General features: G+C 40.6%; 1 protein-coding gene across 2 annotated transcripts in view; it reads right to left on the bottom strand.

Moving 5' to 3' along the window:
- The window catches only part of LOC122562605 (uncharacterized), a 238,931-nt gene that overhangs the window by 145,223 nt on the left and 73,038 nt on the right, over window positions 1–20,670 (bottom strand). For both annotated transcript variants that reach the window (XM_043715586.2, XM_043715585.2), the window contains exons 3-5: window positions 19,283–19,436; window positions 8,215–11,103; window positions 4,252–4,416 (exon numbers count right to left, since the gene is read on the bottom strand). In XM_043715586.2, the coding sequence (XP_043571521.2) occupies window positions 4,252–4,416; window positions 8,215–11,103; window positions 19,283–19,436 (3,208 nt within the window). The remainder of the gene's footprint in view (window positions 1–4,251; window positions 4,417–8,214; window positions 11,104–19,282; window positions 19,437–20,670) is intronic.

Here is a 20,670-nt window from a genome sequence, read left to right as displayed (position 1 = left end):
CAGCAACATGAAAGTCCACTGTTTTTGCTGAAGGAAAGTTTGTTCCCATGCTGACCAAAATCATCTTATACTTAACTCAGATCGATTTTTTATACTTTTTAGCAAATGTAATTTTACTGTTAAATTAAATCAGATTTTATAATCTCGGTTTCTCCTGTGGGTCTACCATAATAAAACCGTGTTACATTTGTATAGTGTATTAAATGTAGTAAAGCCCTCAAGCCACCGCAGAGGAGTGCAACTGGATGGAATTTGATATGGTGCCGAAGGGCAGGTGAAAGATGGCGAAAGAAATGAGTTGTAATTGGTGTCTTAAAGGAAAGACACACGGAAAGACAGAAAGTTTTGAAGTGACTTCCAGAGCTCAAGAATTATGGAAATGAAGGAAACTGAGGATACAGAAACAGTCATTGGAGGAATGTGAAGTTCTCAGATGATTGTGGAGCCTAGAGATAAAGATAAGGAGGGTAGACCCTGTGGAGAAATTGAACATGAGGATCATCACTTATTGCAACAATACAAAAGAAATGTCTGTAGATACTCAGATGGGTCTTTTCACTGAAGTTGAACCTCTCAAACTAGTCCAGTAATCCATAACCTGACTGCCCTGTGTATTGAGCAGCCATCTACTGGTAACAATATGCATTGCAACATACAGAAAAATAACAAGCAACTTTCAACGCTAACTCGCCTCCACTGGGTTTCAGCTCTCTGCTTTGGACAAGCAGAAACTGTCCATTAGGAGAGGAACGAAAGAAAAATAATTAATGACTGGAATCATCCTTTGTAACTCTGTGGCAGCTGGTTGACAGCATCACTGGAAGGCAGATTGTTATTGCATTCTGTAGGGATAGGGTTGTCCGAGCTTATATATTGATACATTATTTAGTAAAGACCACAGAGTCATGGACGTTGCATAAGAAGTTTAAAGTCAGTGTTCCCGATGATTTTAATTTATCTTACATTGTGGGCATTAACAGCTTTGTGGTTTCTGATTATTAATCAGACAGCAGCTTTTTCCAACATCTTAAAACAAATTAAATAAATTAGTAGATAAATTTAGTCCAAAATATATCAGATAGAACAATCAGTGAACCACAATAAATATAAATGAAATAATAGGGATCAATGGCTGCAATTTAAACATCCCATTCCTAGCTCACAAATACTTGCAGAACAGAATGTCAAATGCTAACGGACAGAAGTTAATTGAACGCTGAATAAATAAAGATCATTAGATGGTTTTTGTTTCTCCCCCTATAAGTCTAGTTCCAGCCTCCAAACTAACAATCATTCACTCTGAAACATGCACGACAGCAATTCAAGACATCACAATCCACATTACGAAGCTTTAACAACCTGCATTTTTCCGAGAACTGTCATAAACAGCTGGGATATTATGGGGAATGGTAACATTCTTACACAAGAATGCTTACACAACACAAACCATGCAGTCAGAACTCACTTGCAAAGGCTCCAACGATGGGTCATAAAATCAATATCGCTGATTATTTTGTTTAATTCACTGGCTCCAGAGCATGCCCTCTATATGTCACCTTTAAAAAGCAATGATCTCACTGCACTCAGCTGCATCTGTTGTTCTACATACAGACTGGTGAACCTATTGATTAGAGTTCAGCCTTAACAATTGTACAGAGGCAAATAAAAAAAAACAAATCTCATGTACAGCAAAGCTTGTGACAGGACTAATGATAGGATCAAAATGAAGAACAAGTAAAAATAGTACTTGATGTAAAACGTGTAAACATATTCAAAATAAAAATACTACACATTGTATATTGTTTCTTGTGGCTCCTGCAGATTAGAGGTGCAATTACTATTGCACACAGATTTAATAAACTTACATTAATGCTATAGGCTTTCCATAACACAAACCATAACATTTCACAGTACGTGCACTCTCTTCACTGAAGTATGGAAACAATAATTTTGAATGTGGAACAGGAATCACAATTCATACAAGTTCAGCTATTTCCTGATTCATATCCAGATGAGCATTCACATAAGTTTCATGCATTGGCCAGTATTCTCAGAAATTTACCAACTTCCTTTATTTAAAACATAACCCCTTCTAGTCATAGTCACTCAGCCAGCAAGGACAATTCCTGTAGATTTGCTGACACAAAGTGTTAAAGAAGATTTCCCTTTGTTAATTGCATCAAAAACAGTCAGGAAGAGAGAATATAAAATGTCCTCCCCCCACCTCCACACATGGAGGTGGATGCAAATGAATACATATTCTTACTTTGTAAAAGTGCCAGCTCTTAACACACCAACACTCAAGATATCGCAAATGCTAAATGGTAATACCACAACAGTATTAACAATTTATCTTGAGCCCAAACTGTCAAAGTTTCAAACATAATGTAAGCTTGACTATTCTCTGGGGGGTTTGTGTACAAACTTAGCATTGATGGGAGATCAATTTCAAAATTATTTTGATTCCTAAAATGAAGCTAGTCATGAATACATATAATGCAGTCTGTACTGAAGAGGGTTGATCCCTGTTGTCCAATTTTCTGTCCTGAAGGTACTGATTCCTGGTCTGTTTGTCTGGTGTGCTGTCTATCTGCATCTTCTCAGGTTATATTACTTTTATTGGTCAGGCTGTTCCAGCAGAGACTCTGAGCTCTCCTGATCCCGTCCTCAATTATCATCTGAACATGGCCTTTTCTACAGATGTCGGAATTAAATCATAAACCACTTGGGGCACCACCAATAGTAACAGCAATTCTTGTAAATGAGAATAAACGATGGTTGGGCTCCTTAAAATGTTTTTTTGGTTTAATTCCAGGTATTAATCTACACACGCCACGTACTGGGCTCCAGAATGTTTCAGTGAGTTCATTAAGGTTAGAGGAGTTTAGAGCAAGTTTAGAAGCTTAGAAGATTTACTCAGCGAGTCATGAGTTCATGGAATGCCCTGCCAGTAGCAGTGGTGGACTCTCCCTCTTTATGGGCATTTAAACGGGCATTGGTTAGGCATATGGAGGATAGTGGGCTAGTGTAGGTTAGGTGGGTTTGGATCGGCGCAACATCGAGGGCCAAAGGGCCTGTACTGCGCTGTATTTTTCTATGTTCTATGTTCTAAGTGATCTCATTCAAATATATGGAATCCTTAAAGGGCTTGACAAGGAAAATGCTGAGAGGATATTTTCCCTCATGGGATAGTCTGGGTCCAGAGAGCATAGTCTCAGAATAAAGGGGCACCAATTTAAAACCGAGATGAGGAGGAATTTCTTCTCTTAGAGGATCAAGAGGCTTTGGAAATCGTTACCACAGAGAGCTCTGGGTCAGAGTGCTTCTGTATATTTAAAGCTGATTTATATATTTAAAACTGATTCTTAATCAGTTGGGGAATCAAGGGTTACAGGGAAAAGGCAGGAAAGCGGATGTGAGGAACAAAGGATCAGCCATGATCCCACTGAATGGTGAAGCAGGCTCAAGAGGCCAAATGACCTACTCCTACACACACACACACAAGCAACGTCCGTGTGATTTGGTGGATCCACTGAGGACTGTAAAATGGGTTTGCTGATTATGATGGGGAAGGGAAAACATCAGGCAGAGTTGCTCCTAATTCCTGCAGCAAGTACATGTAATTGGACTTTGGACATAAAGATCACTACAGCTATAATGCCTTCAATCTGTCAGCATCCAATTGTTAAACCTTACACTAACAGCCACCTCAGACTGATACCAGAGGACAAATGCAATCCATGCACCTCAACTAAGGCAGCAGGAATTGTAGGTCCAGCAAAGAATGAGCAGTGCACACAAAAATCTAATCATCACTAGATATTCAACATTCAGTGACATCAATGTCATTGGCCCTGAGAACAGGATGGCTATCCCCATCAACATAAAGGAGCTTTTATTCAATACAGCAACAATAAGTCTGCATCAATACCAAAACAGTACAACAATAGTCTGCATCATCATCATCATCACTATCATCTGTCCAGACTGCAAAAACACTCCTCTCAGCAACAGCAGTGCTGCCACATCAAAGATGTTCTTTCAAATTGTGACGGTTGTAAAGCTGTATACTCAACATTGCTGACGTAACCAGCTCCTGCACTGACAACAGGAGAACATTCCCATTCACATAAGCTCCTAGGGAACAATGTACACCCTCATCCATGACACTGGCACTGACAGCATGGCCCATGGTCACTGTCATGGACATAGTTACAGCAACCAACATGAAAACAACTTCAGCTTCCTTACCACTTTCGGGTCTTGGTTCGTCTCCTGGTGTGCACTGTGCCTGGAATATAGTTTCTTCTCATTTTGTTTCTTGGTCTTTGTGGTCAACTGGGTCACATCCCCGCTTCTCCTCTGTGTTTTGCTTGGGGGTGCTGGAGGATGCTCCTTTTCCACACTGTCAGAACCCTGTTGTGTATACAGCAGAGCTGTGGATCAGCATTTGTAGGACCTCCCTTTTATACTGTTCATTTTTTGGCAAAACCTGATGAGATAGGATTACATTTCTACCCGGTAGCAGTTATAAGATTAGGCATATTCCCCATTTATTTCCATCGACTTCTTGTCACTGCTCACAAAGATAGAACCTCTGGTTAAGAATCCAGTACAGAAGCACTGACCTACAGAGTCACACAATCAGAATGTACTTGCCCCAGTGAGTACACTACTCAGTTCCTGATCTTTATCAGTTTGAAACCTAAAGCTGCTGTGGATGTAAGTTTGCTCACTGAACTGGAAGGTTCATTTTCATTCAATGTTGTTTCTAATGCTGCTAAGAAATCTTTCTTGTCTGCATTCAAGAAATTGTAATTTAATCCTCTTAGTAAGATGGCTTTTCAGTGTCTGTTAAGGGTCAGTCAGATACATTTTTTTATCCATGCTTCTGTGTTGTTATTTTGTGTGAATTTGTCTAGTTTTCTGTGTTTGCCACTGTTCCATGTCTATGGCTTTGTTGTACTGTGTCTGTCTATTCATGGTCTATTGCGATAGTGAGTAAAGGTTTTGGTCACAAAATTTCCCATTTGTATTTATGGAGTCTGTTGTGGGCATCGTTCATAATTTCTTTAAGCATTCTGTGGCCATTTTGCTCTGCTATTCTTTTGGCTAGTGGAGTGTTGAGGGGAAGTTTGTATTTAAGACACTTAGGCAGTACCTGTTTCCTTAGGCATTTGTGTAGGAAGTACAGCTGTTCTTGAAAACAAACCTTCCAGCTCAGTGAGCAAACGTACATCCAGAGTCTAAACCTGAGCTACAAATCTCCTCCAAATTTACTAAAGCTGCTGTATTTCTGGTAGCAGGAATGGAGTAAATAAAAGAAGGACAAGACATCATTCTGACCACCATGTGCCTTCCTTAGAAGCTCCTGTATCATTAGGACTTAAGCAGCAGCCCATCCAGGCAAGAGAAACAAGAACATGAAACGGTAATAGTGCATATGAAACTACTCAGGGCTCTACCACTAGAGGGAACTACATTAATCGAAGTCAGAAAGAATGCCAACATTCACACAGAAAGATGCCCATGCTTCAACACACCCCGGCAGCGAATTATTTTATGCAGAGTGCTGGGGTGTAGAAATTTGGGATGATGACAGCATCTGCTTAGATTTGTTTATTCTTCAGTCCTAAAGAGAAAACAGCCATTTGTTTAGAAGTTAAATTCCATAATATTCATGAATAACTGGTCGATGCCCATGGTATTGCATGTGAGAAAGTCAAGATCAGTTTGAATTGTTTTGTTCGAGCAGGGTGAGAGATGGCAGGTAATTTGGTGAATGGGAGGAAGAATAGATCAATGAGGCAGGGGAGGAGAATGCAGGGGGAAAAGAAAAGATAGCGAAAGGAAGGTAAAGCAGGGGAGAGAGACAGGAGAGCAAAAGCGGCAAGGAAAAATGGGAGAAGGGACAAAGGAGGAAGAGCGAGGTTAATGTATGTGCACCTCTCTCACAGAAGAAAAATGAAGTGTTAGAAAATTCTCCCTATCAAATGGGTGGCAGCTGGGCTGAACGATGTTTTATCCAGAAATGACATTCTTTTCTCCAATCTCCTCTCCTTTTAACAAGAATACAACAACTTTGCCTTTCACTACAATGTAGACCAGGAACTCAGTACAGAATGTACTTTCTGATTGTGTGATTCTGCAAGTTACTGCTTCAGTGTTGAGTTATGCTACATTTACAAAGGTTCTGACTTTGTGACAGGAACAAGCAGTCAAAGGTTACTTAGAGGGCATAGGTTTAGGGTGAGAGGGGAAGGATATAAAAGAGACCTAAGGGGCAACTTTTTCACGCAGAGGGTGGTACATGTATGGAACGAGCTGTCAGAGGAAGTGGTGGAGGCTGGTACAATTGCAACATTTAAAAGGCATTTGGATGGGTATATGAATAGGAAGGGTTTGGAGGGATATGGGGCGGGTGCTGGCAGGTGGGACTAGATTGGGTTGGGATATCTGGTCGGTGTGGACAGGTTGGACCGAAGGGTCTATTTCCATGCTGTACATCTCTATGACTCTAAGTAATGCAGCAGGGCACGCAGAAATAATTTGGAAATAAAATAGATAAAGTGTGGGTCAGTTCGCTCAGTGTAGTGCTAAATAATATAAAACAGTGCAGATTCAATTCCCCTGCAGGCTAAAAGGATCTTGGAGTTTATTTCCTCATCTTGCCCCAGATTTAATATGTGGCATAAGCCACAATGAGCCTTGGACAATAAGTACATGGAATGAAGAGGAAAGAAATACATAAAAGCTGCTTATAGCCTGAGGGTAACATATTCCAAGTTGCAACAATATCATAGAATTCAAGTTAGGATTTTTCCATAATGCAAATATCAGAGCACATTATTCTGGAACTACAGCATAATCTAACCAGAACCACACGGCAGACCAAGCCCTCACTGTAAACAGTGGGACTCCTAGACAATCTAGCCATTTGCAAGACTTTAAATTTATTTATACCCATTTAGGTGAATAAGGTAGATAATTAAATTTCATAGCAGTCACATAATTAGACATAGCCTTAGACAATACAAAAATAGTATTGCAATTGCTGAAAAGAATCAATGGCCTCTTACAGAATCACAAGTGAATAAGGTGGTAATGAAAACACATAGCACACCTATCATCAGTCAGGGCATCGAGTATCAAAGTTGGCAAGTCAGGGAGCAACTGTACAAGACTTTGGTCAGGCCATATTTAGAGTACCATGCCTGGGTCTGGTTGCAACACTATTGGAAGGATGTGGAGGCTTTGTGGAGGGTGTAGAAGAGGTTAACCAGGATGTTGTCTGGATTGGAGCGTATTAGCTATCAGGAAAGCCTGGACAAACTTGGATTGCTTTCATTAGAGCGTCGGAGGCTGAGGGGCAATCTGAAAGAAGTTTATAAAATTATGAGATGCATGGACAGTTGGGGTCGCTTTCCCTATGGTGGAAATGTCAAAAACTAAGGGCATAGGTGTAAAGGAGTGAAGGGAAATGTTTAAAGGAGATGTGTGCAACAATGTGTTTTACACAGAGGGTGGTAAATGCCCCAAATGCGTTGACTGGGGAGGTGGTAGAAGCAGATACAATAGTATATTTAAGAGACATTCAGACAGACACATGAACAGGCAGAGAATAGAAGGATACCGGCCATGTGAAGCCAGATGCAATTAGTTTAAAACAGCATTGTGTTTGGTGCAGACATGGTGGGCCAAAGAGCCGGTTCCTTGCTATACTGTGTTCTCCATTCTAATCATAGAATGGTTACAGCATAGAAGGAAACATTTCGGCTCATTTGTGCCACTTCTCCCACTCCCTTACCATTTTCCAGTAGCCCTGCATTTTCTCTTCACATCAGATAACTCTCCAATTTCCTTTTGGAAGCCAAGGATGAATCGGCTCCACCACTCTCAAGCAAATCCTAACCGCTCACTGCTAATACAATTCATCCTCGTATTATAATAACTGCTTCTTTTTCCAATCACATTAAATTGGTGCCCTCTGGTTCTCAATTGTTCCATCATCTGCAACAGTCTTTCCCTATCTCGCTGACTCAATCCCTCAAGACTTTGAACACCTTTACATATCTCCACTTAATCTTTTCTTTCAACTGATTGTATTATAGTAATGGATTTAGCTGCTTGCTTTGCACAGACAATTACTTTTTCAGTCTCTCAATCAACGTTGCTCACCACTTTTTCCTCTCTCATTGACAGCATTGTACATACCACGGTTTCTGAGACTCGGCTTCGGGTTTCCCCAGTTGAGTAGCTCTTTTTTCCTTCATGGCGTCTGAACTTTGATGTTCCTTCCTGATTCATAATCAGACTATCGACTGCCTTTCGCATCTGCTCGCAACTTTCCAAAAGCCTTGACATCATATGCTCTGGGACTAATTGTTTCGGGTCTTTTGAAAACTCATTCTTGGCCTGAGGAGATTTCTGTTCAGAATCTTCTTTACGGACTGCTGGTCTATTTCCTACTGTTGGACCCAGCTCATCATCAACTAACATCTCCACGTACTTTTCCTTCTCCAAAATATGGTGCGGTGAATTGTGAGCCAACCTCTTTGATCTGGTCAAATAATCCAAGATACCAGTTTTACTGTCAGCGTTATTACCATCAAACACTTGAGGCAAACCTTCTTTCTCAATGGGGGTTATTTCGAACTTTCTTTCTTCACTCCTGTTTTTTCTGTGCCTTGGCTTTGGACCACTCTGATCTCCCTCTCGGAGTTTTCCCTTCTCTCTGCTATCAGATTTTAGTCCATCTGTCAGAGCCTCAGCCTGTTCCATTTCCCCATGCTTTATATAGGTGGAGGACGGTCTGCTTTTCTTTTTGTCATGCTTAGGCCACCTGTTTAAACTGACATGCGTGCTGGTCAAAGTATCCACTTCATGGATTCGCTTTCCCTCCGACTTCTGATCATTTGAACCAAGATCACTGTTTTCCAATTTATCATATTCATTATAGACCAAAGATGGAGTGCTCTTCCATCTCTCATCCTTGGATGGTCTCTTGACATTAGCAGGCATACCATCATATACATCCTTTTTAATTTCTTCATCACAATGGCCCTTTATTCTATCAGTTTTCTTATAAGTTTTTGCTTCACGAGATGTAAACGACAAGCTCTTCTGAATTTTCACAGTTGGAGATTTTCCTTCATTTCGCTTTGAAAAGCTGGACTCTTGAGCCAGGTCTACAGGCTTTCTGTTTCTATACTGAACCATCAATGCATCAATGTCTAAGACACTATTACGTTGCGGGTGTTTTTTATTTAGCACTTCAGCAATATCTTTGTTTTTATCTGATGAGGATAATATTTCAGTGTCCTGATTGATAGATTTTGTCATCTTTTTGGATGATTGCTCATCATAAGGACTGGACACATAAGGACTATTCACCAAAGGACTGCAATGGTCATTATACCTTTTATCATGACAAAGAGAAAACTTTGATTCTTCATTCTCGCTTTTAGTCATTTCTTTCCCCCACTCTGCCATCAAAGTATCAAGGTCTAATATAGTATGCCTGCTATGACGTGAAGTAACCTTATTCTTTCTTAACTTCTCAAACTCTGCTATTTTAGGGTCTTTTGTGCTTGGTGTTACATGGCTTGTCTTTGAAGAATTACTATCTCCATTTGTCCATGGCATGTCCAGGAACGCATCAGTCAAAAGGGTTGTTTTTGGTTTGTCTGGAGCGAACGACTTAGGGTGACTTTTAAGGTTCTCTTCAGGGGATACATCTTTTAGTCTATCAACCAACTGACTGCCAGGAACAGGCAGTAGTTCAGATGTATATCTGTGTTTTGAATAACTCGGCCCAGGTGAACAATCAGAGATATGGTCTGATGGATTGGATTTGGGGTTGGGCTCCAAATACGTCTTTTTCTTTCTCTTATCTCTCCCTTCCTTTAGGTGGACTTTCCCACTGAATTCTTTAGTTCCACCATCTTGTTGCAACCTTCTTGCTCCTTTACATCCTTCTACTTCATTCCTGTCTTTTGCATCTTTCACATCAATGGTCCCAGCCGAGGATAGGTGTTCCTGGTTGGTGGCTTCATTGTCCTTTTTCAAACCAAATTCTTTAAAGCTGTCTTTTGATATAAGTACGGGTTCTGTGTTCTGATGGGAATTGTGCTGAATCTTTTTAATATTCTTCTTTCCACCTTTATCTGAGTCCACTCCGGTGGATCGTAACTCAATAGGAGATGACTGATGTTGAATGCTGTTCAGCGCCTCAGCTACTTTCGTTTCAGAATTTGGTGCCGTTGGTGGTATCTCTAGGGTTGAACTGTTCTCAACTAGAAGTGTCCGATTCCAATATCCCCTTGCACCAGAAACATCCCCTTCGAGTTTAGGTTGGCTCACCACAGAATGTGACTTCCTTGTGCGGTGGGTTGAAACTTTGCCTTCAGTTGTTGAAGGGAGGGCACTGACTGCTTTCTCATTTGTATCTTGCCAGACGTCAATTTTAGCTGTGGGTAATAACAAGCCAGAAATATTTTTTGCAGCAACTTTTGAAGAAGGAGGAGCATTTACTGAAAACCTGGAAATATTTTCTTCCCCAGATTTAAAATGAGTCTTTCTTTGCTCCCCTAAGGCTGTGGCTTCAAGCTCAAAAAGCTTCATTTTATTGGTCTCTGTATCATTACACATCACCTCCGATGTTATTTTCAATGTCGTGTAATTCTTCAGCTCAGGCTGAGCAACTTGCTCTGATCTCTTGCTTTTATTGAAGGATTGGATGGGTTCTTCTGAATGTAAACCCTCTGGTACTTTGTGACGCTGGATCTCATTTTCAAGAACAGAGACTCTTACTGTTTTTATGCATAAGTCAGTGTCCATAGATGTAGTGATTATTTTCTGTTCACCTAAACTCTGTGTGCCAACCTTGGGCATTGAGGTAATACTCGCAGACTCACTGCTGTCATTTATTTGTCTCTCCATCACCTTGTCCTTCCTGTTGAAGGTGTTTCTCCTGCTCATTTTCTGAGAGTGAGTTTCACCTGTGGCAAGGTTATCAAAGGCTTGGCTCACTTTCTTCACTGACTGACGTCTGCTCCATCTAAATTCAGTGGCAGTGTCCATCAAGTGCTCTTCAGTCTTTCTCTAAAAAGACACAAAAAAGAGCAGTTCAGCATTTGACAAGTTTCTACATAAAAGACTGTTCACAAAATAAAGCACTGGAAAGGACCTGCAAGTTTGAATTGCAAATTGATTAGGGGGTAAAAACCTGAGATTAAGGATAAGGGGTATACATTCCAGTCTACAAGATGTGACTAATAGTCTGTGTCAGGCCTCAGCCGTTAACTGTATTGACAAGTTACTCAGATGAAGGACTGGAGATCTGTATATCCAGAGTCAGTCTTGTAGATAGACAATGAACTGTGCAAAGTGAAAGATCATCTGCTTTGGTCCCAAGAAATGGGCATGTAACATATAAATTAGGAGCAGGAGTGAGCCAATTGGCCCTCCGTGCCTGCCCTGCCATTCAACAGAATCATGGCTGATCCCCTGCACTCATGCCACATTCTCGCTTTTTCCCCCCAATATGTCTTTATACCTTTAAAATCAAAAATAAATCTCTCTCTCTCCATCCCTTCTTAAACAATGAGGTGATATTGTTACCTTCTAACTGTAGTAGCCATTCTGAAATCACAGAATTAGAGAATCCTAGAAATCCTACAGTGTGGAAACAGGCCCTTTGGCCCAACAAGTCCACACTGACCCTCCAAAGAATAACCCACTCAGACCATTCCCCTACCCTATTATCCTATATTTATCCCTGACTAATGCACCTAACCTATGCATCCCTGAACACTATGGGCAATTTAGCACAACCAATTCACCTAACCTGCACATCTTTGGATTGTGGGTAATCTAAAGAATTTTGGAAAATAGTCATCAGTACATCCAATATCTCCAGAGCTACCAATTTCAACACTCTGGGATGTGGATTATTAGATGCCAGGAGCTAATCAATCTTCAGTCCATTCATTTCTCAAACACAACACTCTTACCAATACTAATTTCCATCATTTCCTCATTCTCCCTCGTCACTTAGGTTTTTTGTTCTGGGAAATTTTTTATACCTTCCTCATTGAAAACTCAAAGTAATGATTTAGTTTCTCTGCCATTTCTCTATTCCCAGTTAGAAATTCACATGCTCCTGTCTGTAATGGACTGACATTTGCCTTAACTAAACTTTTCATTTTTACATACCTATGGAAGCTTTTACAATACTCTTTTTTTTGCTAGTCTACATTCATATTCAATTTTCCCTTATTAGTTTCTTTGTCCTCTTTTGCTGTTTTCTCAATTATGCTAATCCTCGGATTTACCTCTTGCTAGCAACATAACAGGCCTTTCTAAAAAAACAGAGACACTATCCAAGTCAGCTCCCACCTATAGTGAATATAGCCCAATATCTCGTCATAGGATAGTCATAGTTAAAAATCACACAACAACTGCTCCTTCATCAGGTGGTTGTGGGACAGGATCATGAGACACAGGATTTATAGCAAAAGATTACAGTGTCATGCAACTGAAATGATATACAGAGGAACCTCCATTATCCAAATTAGATTACTTACAGTGTGGAAACAGGCCCTTCGGCCCAACAAGTCCACACCGACCCGCCGAAGCGCAACCCACCCAGACCAATTCCCCTACATTTACCCCTTCACCTAACACTACAGGCAATTTAGCATGGCCAATTCACCTAATCTGCACATTTTTGGACTATGGGAGGAAACCGGAGCACCCGGAGGAAACCCATGCAGTCACGGGGAGAATGTGCAAACTCCACACAGAGAGTCGCCGGAGGCGGGAATTGAACCCAGGTCTCTGGCGCTGTGAGGCAGCAGTGCTAACCACTGTGCCACTGTGCCGCCCAAAATAAAAGCAAATTACTGCAGATGCTGGAAACTGAAAGAGAAAATGCTGGAAAATCTCAGCAGGTCTGGCAGCATCTGTAAGGAGAGAAAAGAGCTGACGTTTCGAGTCTAACTGACCCTTTGTCAAAGCACGGGCGGGGAGTAATTTGTTCAGATAATTGAATGTTCGGATAACACAGTTCAGTCAAGCATTGGGACCTTGCAATCTTGTTCAGATAATCCAAAATTTGGATAATTGACTTTCGGATAATTCAAGATTCCTCTGTATTGAACAACCCTAGATTGCTGTTAAGTCTTTCATCTTTTAGAATGGGTTGCAGGTTTCAGTTAATTAATATGTAAATCCCAGAACTTCTTTTAAGTCACATTCTTGAGATGACAAGGTTTTATAAAAAAGGCAAAGCAGTAGACAAAGCATTAAAGGTTTGAGGTTACAGTCTGTCTGTATCCCAATCTTGGGTTCATATCGCACTACAGGTAACCTCACCACATTATACACTCTCACATACACATACACTCTTACATACTCACACACTTATGCAGACCCTCTCTCATACTCACAGGCTTATACTCCATCACACTCACACTTTACCAAGCATGCACACATGCAAACACGCACTCTATCATGCGCACTCTCACTCTCTCTCTCTCTCTCTCTCTCACATGCACATACACACATATATAAGTGTATGGGGTGAATTTGCATTTGCAGATACATTCTATTTTGATTAAAAAGTGCACAGCCTGCAGGCAGTCAATCCATGTAATATTTTATAAATTCCTACCTTGGAAATAGAACCAGTCTGATTCAAGATTGGGATACAGACGGACTCTAACCTCACGTCTTTAATGCATTGGCTGAGCAGTCACCTTTTTAAAAAAGCCTGACGTTATCTTGAGAATGTGACTCAAAAGATGTTTTGCAATTTACATAATAATGAACCTAAACCTGCAACCCATTCTAAAAGATGAAAGACTTAACAGCAACCTCGGTTTGTTCAATATATCATTTCAGATGCAGGACACTGTAATCTTTTGCTAAAAGTTCTGTTTTATAATCCTGTCCCACAGCTACCTGATTAAGGAGCAGCGCTCCAAAAGCTAGTGCTTCCAAATAAACCTGTTGCACGATAACCTGGTGTTGCCTGATTTTTAACTTTCCTGATGAAGGGCATTGGCTCAAATGTTGACTCTCCTGCTCCTCGGATGTTGCCTGACTAACTGTGCTTTTCCAGCACTACATTTTTGACTCTGATCTCCAGAATCTGCAGTCCTCACTTTCTCCTCATTTTTAACTTTGTCAACCCCAGTCCAACACCAGCTCCTCCACATCATAGGATAATCATACCATTCCAGGCAAGTCTGATGAACTTTGTCAATAGCAATAACATCAATCCTAAGCAAAGCGACCAAAATTGCAAACATTACTCCAGACAGGATCTAGTCATGATTCTGTAGAACTAAAGCAAGACTTTGCTCCTCCTGTAATTAAATCCTGTTGTGAGAAAACTTAACACACCCTTTTATACTGGAATGCCCTTTCATATATTTTCCCAATTCACCTTAGGCAATTTGCCCCTCATAGCATCAAAATTTCCTTTGCTCAAAATTGGCCTCCTGACTACAGATTGAACTACCTTATTTTCAGACAATGTAAACTTCTGCCATGTTATCGTCACACATCCCTGAAGGGTCTTTTACAACAAGATTATTGATTTGTCTTTTCTCATTACACAAGATCTAAAAAAGTCAGTTCCTCAACATTTTGCTCTCGAAAACCATCCCTAACACACTCCAGAAACTCATCCTGCACCACTTTAGTACTCGTTCACTCTTTCCGGATGATAATATAATTAGACTTGCAGATTAAAGTCGCCCATGATTCCTGTATTATCCCAGGCAACAGAATCTTTTAATTTCCTGATTATTACTATGCTCTCTCTATTGTGACATAGAAACAAATCCACTCAAATTCCACATTTATTCTTCTGATTTGATATCCTCCCTTAAAGTCTTGATTCCATCCCGTATTATCAGTACAACACCACCTCCGTTGTCTCTTATCCCAAGATTCCTACATGTTGAATATACTTGACTATATAGTTCCCAGTCTTGGTCACCCGTTGTTTTTGTACTGACAATTAGATCATTCCCATGTACCTCCATTTTTTGGCCTTAAATCATTTTTGTTGTCATGAAAGCTGTGTACTTTCATATAAAGTCCCCTTAATTTTGTCTTTTTGTCATTGTTCTGCATTGAGCTTAGTTGATGCTTTCTGTTGATTTGCCTGCTTTCTCATTTTACTTGACCGTTAACCTTCCTGTTACCTATACTTGTTTCCAATTTGAGTTACCAGTCAGGTTACCATTCCTCCTGACAGCTGTTTTTTAACATTTTGTTTGTTCATTTGTGCGACTTGGGTGTTGCTGACTGGCCAACATTGATAGCCTATCCCTATTTGCCCTTCAGAAGGTAGTGATGAGCTGCCTTCTTGAATCGTTGCAGCCCACTTGCTGTGGGTTGATCCAAAATGCTGGTAGAGAGGTAGAGCTCTGTGCTACTATCACTGAACTATTAATCCAGAAACCCACAATGATGTTCTGGGGACCTGGGATCGAATCCTGCTCCAGCAGATGCTGAAATTTCAATTTAATTTTTAAAATTCTGGAATTAAGAGCTGACTGATGACCACGAAACCATTGTCAATTGGTGGAAAAACCCATCTGGTTCACTAATGTCTTTTAGGGAAGGAAGTCTGCCATCCTTACCTGGTCTGGCCTGCATGTAACTCCTGAGCCAAAGCAAACTGCCCTCTGAATTAGCCCAGCAAACCACTCAGTTGTATCAATCGCTCGAAAGTCACAACAAACTTTAAACTCAGTCCAACAGGACTCGCTAATTTCCATGTGATGCTCAGTCCTGCTCCCATGAAATGTAATACATTCAGTCTGTACCAGGTCTTATCAGCCACTCTCTCCTATAGTAATTAGATTTGATTCCCTACAGTGTGGAAACAGGCCTTTTTTTCCCAACAAGTTCACACCAACCCTCCGAAGAGTAACCCACACAGACCCATTCCTCTACATTTACCCCTAACTGACGTACCTAACACTATCAGCAATTTAGCATGGTCAATTCACCTGACCTTGCAGATGTTTGGATTGTGGGAGGAAACCCACGCAGACACAGGGATAATTTACAAACTCCATACAGACCGTCACCCGAGGTTGGAATCGAACCTGGGTCCCTGGTGCTGTGAGGCAGCAGTGCTAACCACTGAGGCACCTTGCTGCCACTTCTTCAACCATGTGTTCAATCGATCAGTCCTCTTATTCCTATTTTCACTAACACATGATACTATGAGTAATTCTGAGATTATGCTGTTGAGATTCTGCTTTGTAATTTCCTTCCCAACTGTATAACGTTCTCATTGTGGAAAGCTGAATTCCCCTTGCCTCTTTGCCCCTTCTTATGCTGTTTTACAACTCCTGCTCTCCAAGAGGCTGACACAAGTTCAATAAAGAAAGGAACCCCTCCATCTCCATCACACAACCTCCCTTATACACCTAACTCTCAGGTTTACACTTTGTTTCAGCTTCCAGTCTTCAGCCAATTCAATCCATCTTATGTGATATCAAGAAACGGATGAAGACACTCTATATTGCAAAGGCAAGGAGCTATCACAACATTTTGGCAAGATTACTGAAGAGGTGTGCTCCAAAGCTAGCCGTGTCCTTAACCAAGCTGCTCCAGTAAAATGCAACAGCTGCATCTACCCAATAATGAGGACAATTGCTCAGATAAGTTCTGAACACAAACAGCAGAAAAAATACCAACGTGGCTAATTAGTTCCCCATCAGTCTACTCTTGATCATCAGCAAAGTGATGGATGGAATCACTGATGTGCTGAACACAGGGGATGAGTGGATAGGCCAAGATGGAACCCAGAGAGAGACAGAATAACAGTCAAGCAGACAAAGAGATGGATGATAGCATGCCAGGGAGAAAGGAAAACTGATAACAGGGGCCGTAAGTTTAAAAAACTGTTTGGTTCATCTTGAGAATGTGATCATAACAGCAGGGTGCAGGAGGGACAGTGAATCCTACCGTGAGGATACAGAGTTAAGGCATGAAGGTAGCGACTACTCAAAAATATTGAAAATCAAAGTTCTTTTAAGTATTGCAAATAATATTTATCCCCCCACCAAACCAAATTAATAGCTTTTTATTTGATCAACTGTTTTTCATGTGCATGAACTAGCTGTCAGCTGTCAACACAATGTCACTGACTACAGGTCCAAAAGAAATGTGTTGATTCTGGAAGCCAAAAAATATAAAAGATGCTACATAGATGTAAATTCTTTGTTCCAAATTGTTGAGAGATGTGACATCCCAAGCTTTCATACATGCTGAAGAGAAATGCTGCTGTGTTTCTCAAAGGTTGATACGCTCAAATGATACACTGCACAAGACTTCTAATTAGCTAGACATTGTTGCTGTCATTTATGTTAGCTTAGAAGTATAATCTCTCTCTTCCTCTCACTACATTGTATCCAGGATTGTACTCTCCTGAGATATAGACATTTAGGGCTGGGCAGGCGAGGCTTCTATCCTTTGAATACATTTTTGAAAATTAGATTGCTTTGTTTTCACTGAAGGATTTGTTAGGGGTGTGAAAGGTGAGGTGGGGGCAGAAATTAGACAATGGGTAATAAGAGTTCCCAGGAAACTATATCCCATAATCTTCAGAGATCAAGCAATAGATTGGCAATTGATTTTCTTAGGTAAAGAAAAATCTGTTTAAAGATGCTGATCTATTGGTGATTTAATTAGGTTATTCTTGCTGGCTGATGTTTCCTCGATCACTTTCCAACTGAACTCACCAGATAAGTTATCACGAGCAGAAACTCCATCCCCCCCCACCCCAGCCTCAAGGCACAATGACTAATTGCACTAACCACTACCCAGGCAACTGATTCAGCACAAATAATAAAGTAACTTTGAATCATTTAGATCTGTCAAATCCATTTTCACATTTAGTCCTCTTTCTTTAAGGTCTGGAATAAACACTATTCATATGGAAAGACTAGCATTTATGTAACATCTTTGTGACCTCAGGATGTCCCAAAGCCCTTCACAGCTAACAACGTAATTTTTTTTGAACAGTAGTCACTATTGTAATATAGGACATATGACAGCTAGTTTGCACACAGCAATGTGAAAACGACCAAATTGTTTATTTTTAGTGATGTCAATCAACAGATAAATATTTAACAGAACATCAGGAGATAACTTTACTGCTCATCCTTAAAATAGTGCATTGCACCTAATTTAACATCTCTAGAAGATAGCACATCTGAAAATGCACCACTCTCTGGGTAGCTCAGTCAGTAGACCATCACTTTTAACCTGAGGGTCCAGGGTTTAACTCCCTGTTCAGGCATGCCCTTTCAAACTCTCTCAGGAACACACTGGGATCTGGAATGAAACTTGAGCCCATTGCTCCTAACAAGGGCCAACATTATACTGTTAAAAATAACATAACACCAGATTATAGCCCAACAGGTTTTTTTGGAAGTACTAGCTTTCGGAGCGCTGCTCCTTCATCAGCAGCGCTCCGAAAGCTAGTGCTTCCAATTAAACTTGTTGGACTATAACCTCGTGTTGTGTGAATTTTAACTTTGTATACCCCAGTCCAACACTGCCATCTCCAAATCACAACATTATACCAACTCAGCCACAATTTACACCACGTCATCAAATATCTCTCTTACCTAAACTAATAGACTTGCTCTTCTAACAATGACGGCTTTTTGTGATCCTAACTTCAATTAACACTTCCAATCTGGTGTTCAAATTTATTACCGATATACTGTATGGAAACTGCAAGATCTATTATTTAAATTACAGTTTTTGATCATTCATGAAGCAACAAACATCCCAGGCATGAGAAATTAAAGTGTAACAATTGTTCAGTATGCTGAATTACTAAGCAATTGGTTATATCTGCACCAGCCCATCCTTCAAGGCTCAGGAACTGAACTTTTAATCGGATCCAGTAATCAGTCATCAAGTAGATCTTCCACTTTAACCAGAATATTAATAGAAACACTTTTAATCTAAGTGAGCAATGCTGCAGAAATCTCCATAGATTGCTACTGATTGCTGTTGTTAAGATTCTTTGTTCTGTTGATATTTTTTTCGTGACCGAATAATGGATTTCACATGAGTCCACACTGTTTAAATAAAACTCTTTGTTTAGTGTTAGGCAGCATCAATGTCTCTCCACCAAACTAAAGACTTTTGTTTTAATCATGCAGGACGAGGTTTACTTTGGAATAGCAGTCAAATGAAAAGCAAAATCTTTGTTGAAATGAGTGGAAGTCATTACCTCATCTGTTTGATCTTCAATTTCTTTTCCTAGGCTCTCCCTCCCGCCATGTTCTTGAGGGTTTTGCAAGATCGATTGTTCTGGAGATGAAGAGGCAGTCATATCCATCTGCTTCTCACGATGACCTTCATCACCAATGACTCGACTCTCAAACCTGTTGGGATGTTTGTTTAGGACATCAAACAACTTTACATGCTTTTAAACTTGAAAAAAATTAACTTTGACAAAATAGCCTTTTAAATATAAAGCACAACGGGCAATAAAAAGGAGACATCTTTTTCCTGATTGGCGAAAATAGCTAACTCAGTAATGTTGTGAAATATTTTCGTAAATCTGGATCAAGTGTTTTAGCTTGTCTGCATTATCATGGACATATAAATGATCACACGGTCTCCTTTTCACTAACTCTGTTCACTGGCTCAGTGGTTAGCACTGCTGCCGCATAGCATTAGGGTCCTGGGTTCGTTTCCACCCTCAGGCGACTGTCTGTGTGGAGTTTGTACATTCTCTCTGTGTCTGCGTGGGTTTCCTCTGGATGCTTCAGTTTCCTCCCACAGTCCAAAGGTCTGCAGGTTAGATGGATTGGCTGTGCTAAACTATGTGTGTGGATCAGCTATGGGAATTGCAGGGTTATGCAGTCGGGAGTTGGGTCTGGGTGGGATGCTCTTCAGCAGGTCGGTGTGATTCAATGGGCCAAATGGCCTGTTTCCACACTGTAGGGATTCAATGGTTCATTGATAGGTGAAAGTGCTGGCCATGGAACAGAATAGCATGCACTTGCTGGGATTTCCCAATACTGTGAAGTCCTAGTGTTAGATGTACTATTATAACAAAAGGCAGTGAGTAAATTATTGTTTAGTCACCAAAGAGCCATACTCATACGCCTTGAAGTCACATTAACGAAAATTGATGAAAAAGCTGAGATACTGGAAACTATAACTGCATTTTGCTATCTGAGCTCTAGATGGCTCCCTGATATAATTCAGCACATCACAGCAATTATAGAGTCATGGAGATGTACAGCACGGAAACAGACCTTTAAGTCCAGCTCATCTATGCTGACCAGATATCCTAATCTGATCAAATCCCACTTGTCAGCACTTAGCCCATATCTCTCAACTCATCCTATTCATATACCCATCCAGATGCCTTCTAAATGCTGTAATTGTAGCAGCCTCCACCACCACCTCTGGCAGCTCATTCCAACACCCTCTGCATGAAGAAGTTTTCCTTCAGGTCCCTTGCACATCTTTCCCCCTAATCTATGCCCTTTAGCTCTGGACTCCGCCACCCAGAGAAAAGACCTTGTCTATTTATCCTATCCATGACCTTCATGATTTTATAAACCTCTATAAGGTCACCTCTCAGCCTTCAATGGTCCAGAGGAA

The sequence above is a fragment of the Chiloscyllium plagiosum genome, unplaced genomic scaffold (genome assembly GCF_037043375.1).
Source record: "Chiloscyllium plagiosum isolate Xiang-an unplaced genomic scaffold, Cpla_swu_hap1 HiC_scaffold_24, whole genome shotgun sequence".
NCBI classification, from domain to species: Eukaryota; Metazoa; Chordata; class Chondrichthyes; order Orectolobiformes; family Hemiscylliidae; genus Chiloscyllium; species Chiloscyllium plagiosum.
This window is presented reverse-complemented; position numbering and strand designations above follow the sequence as displayed.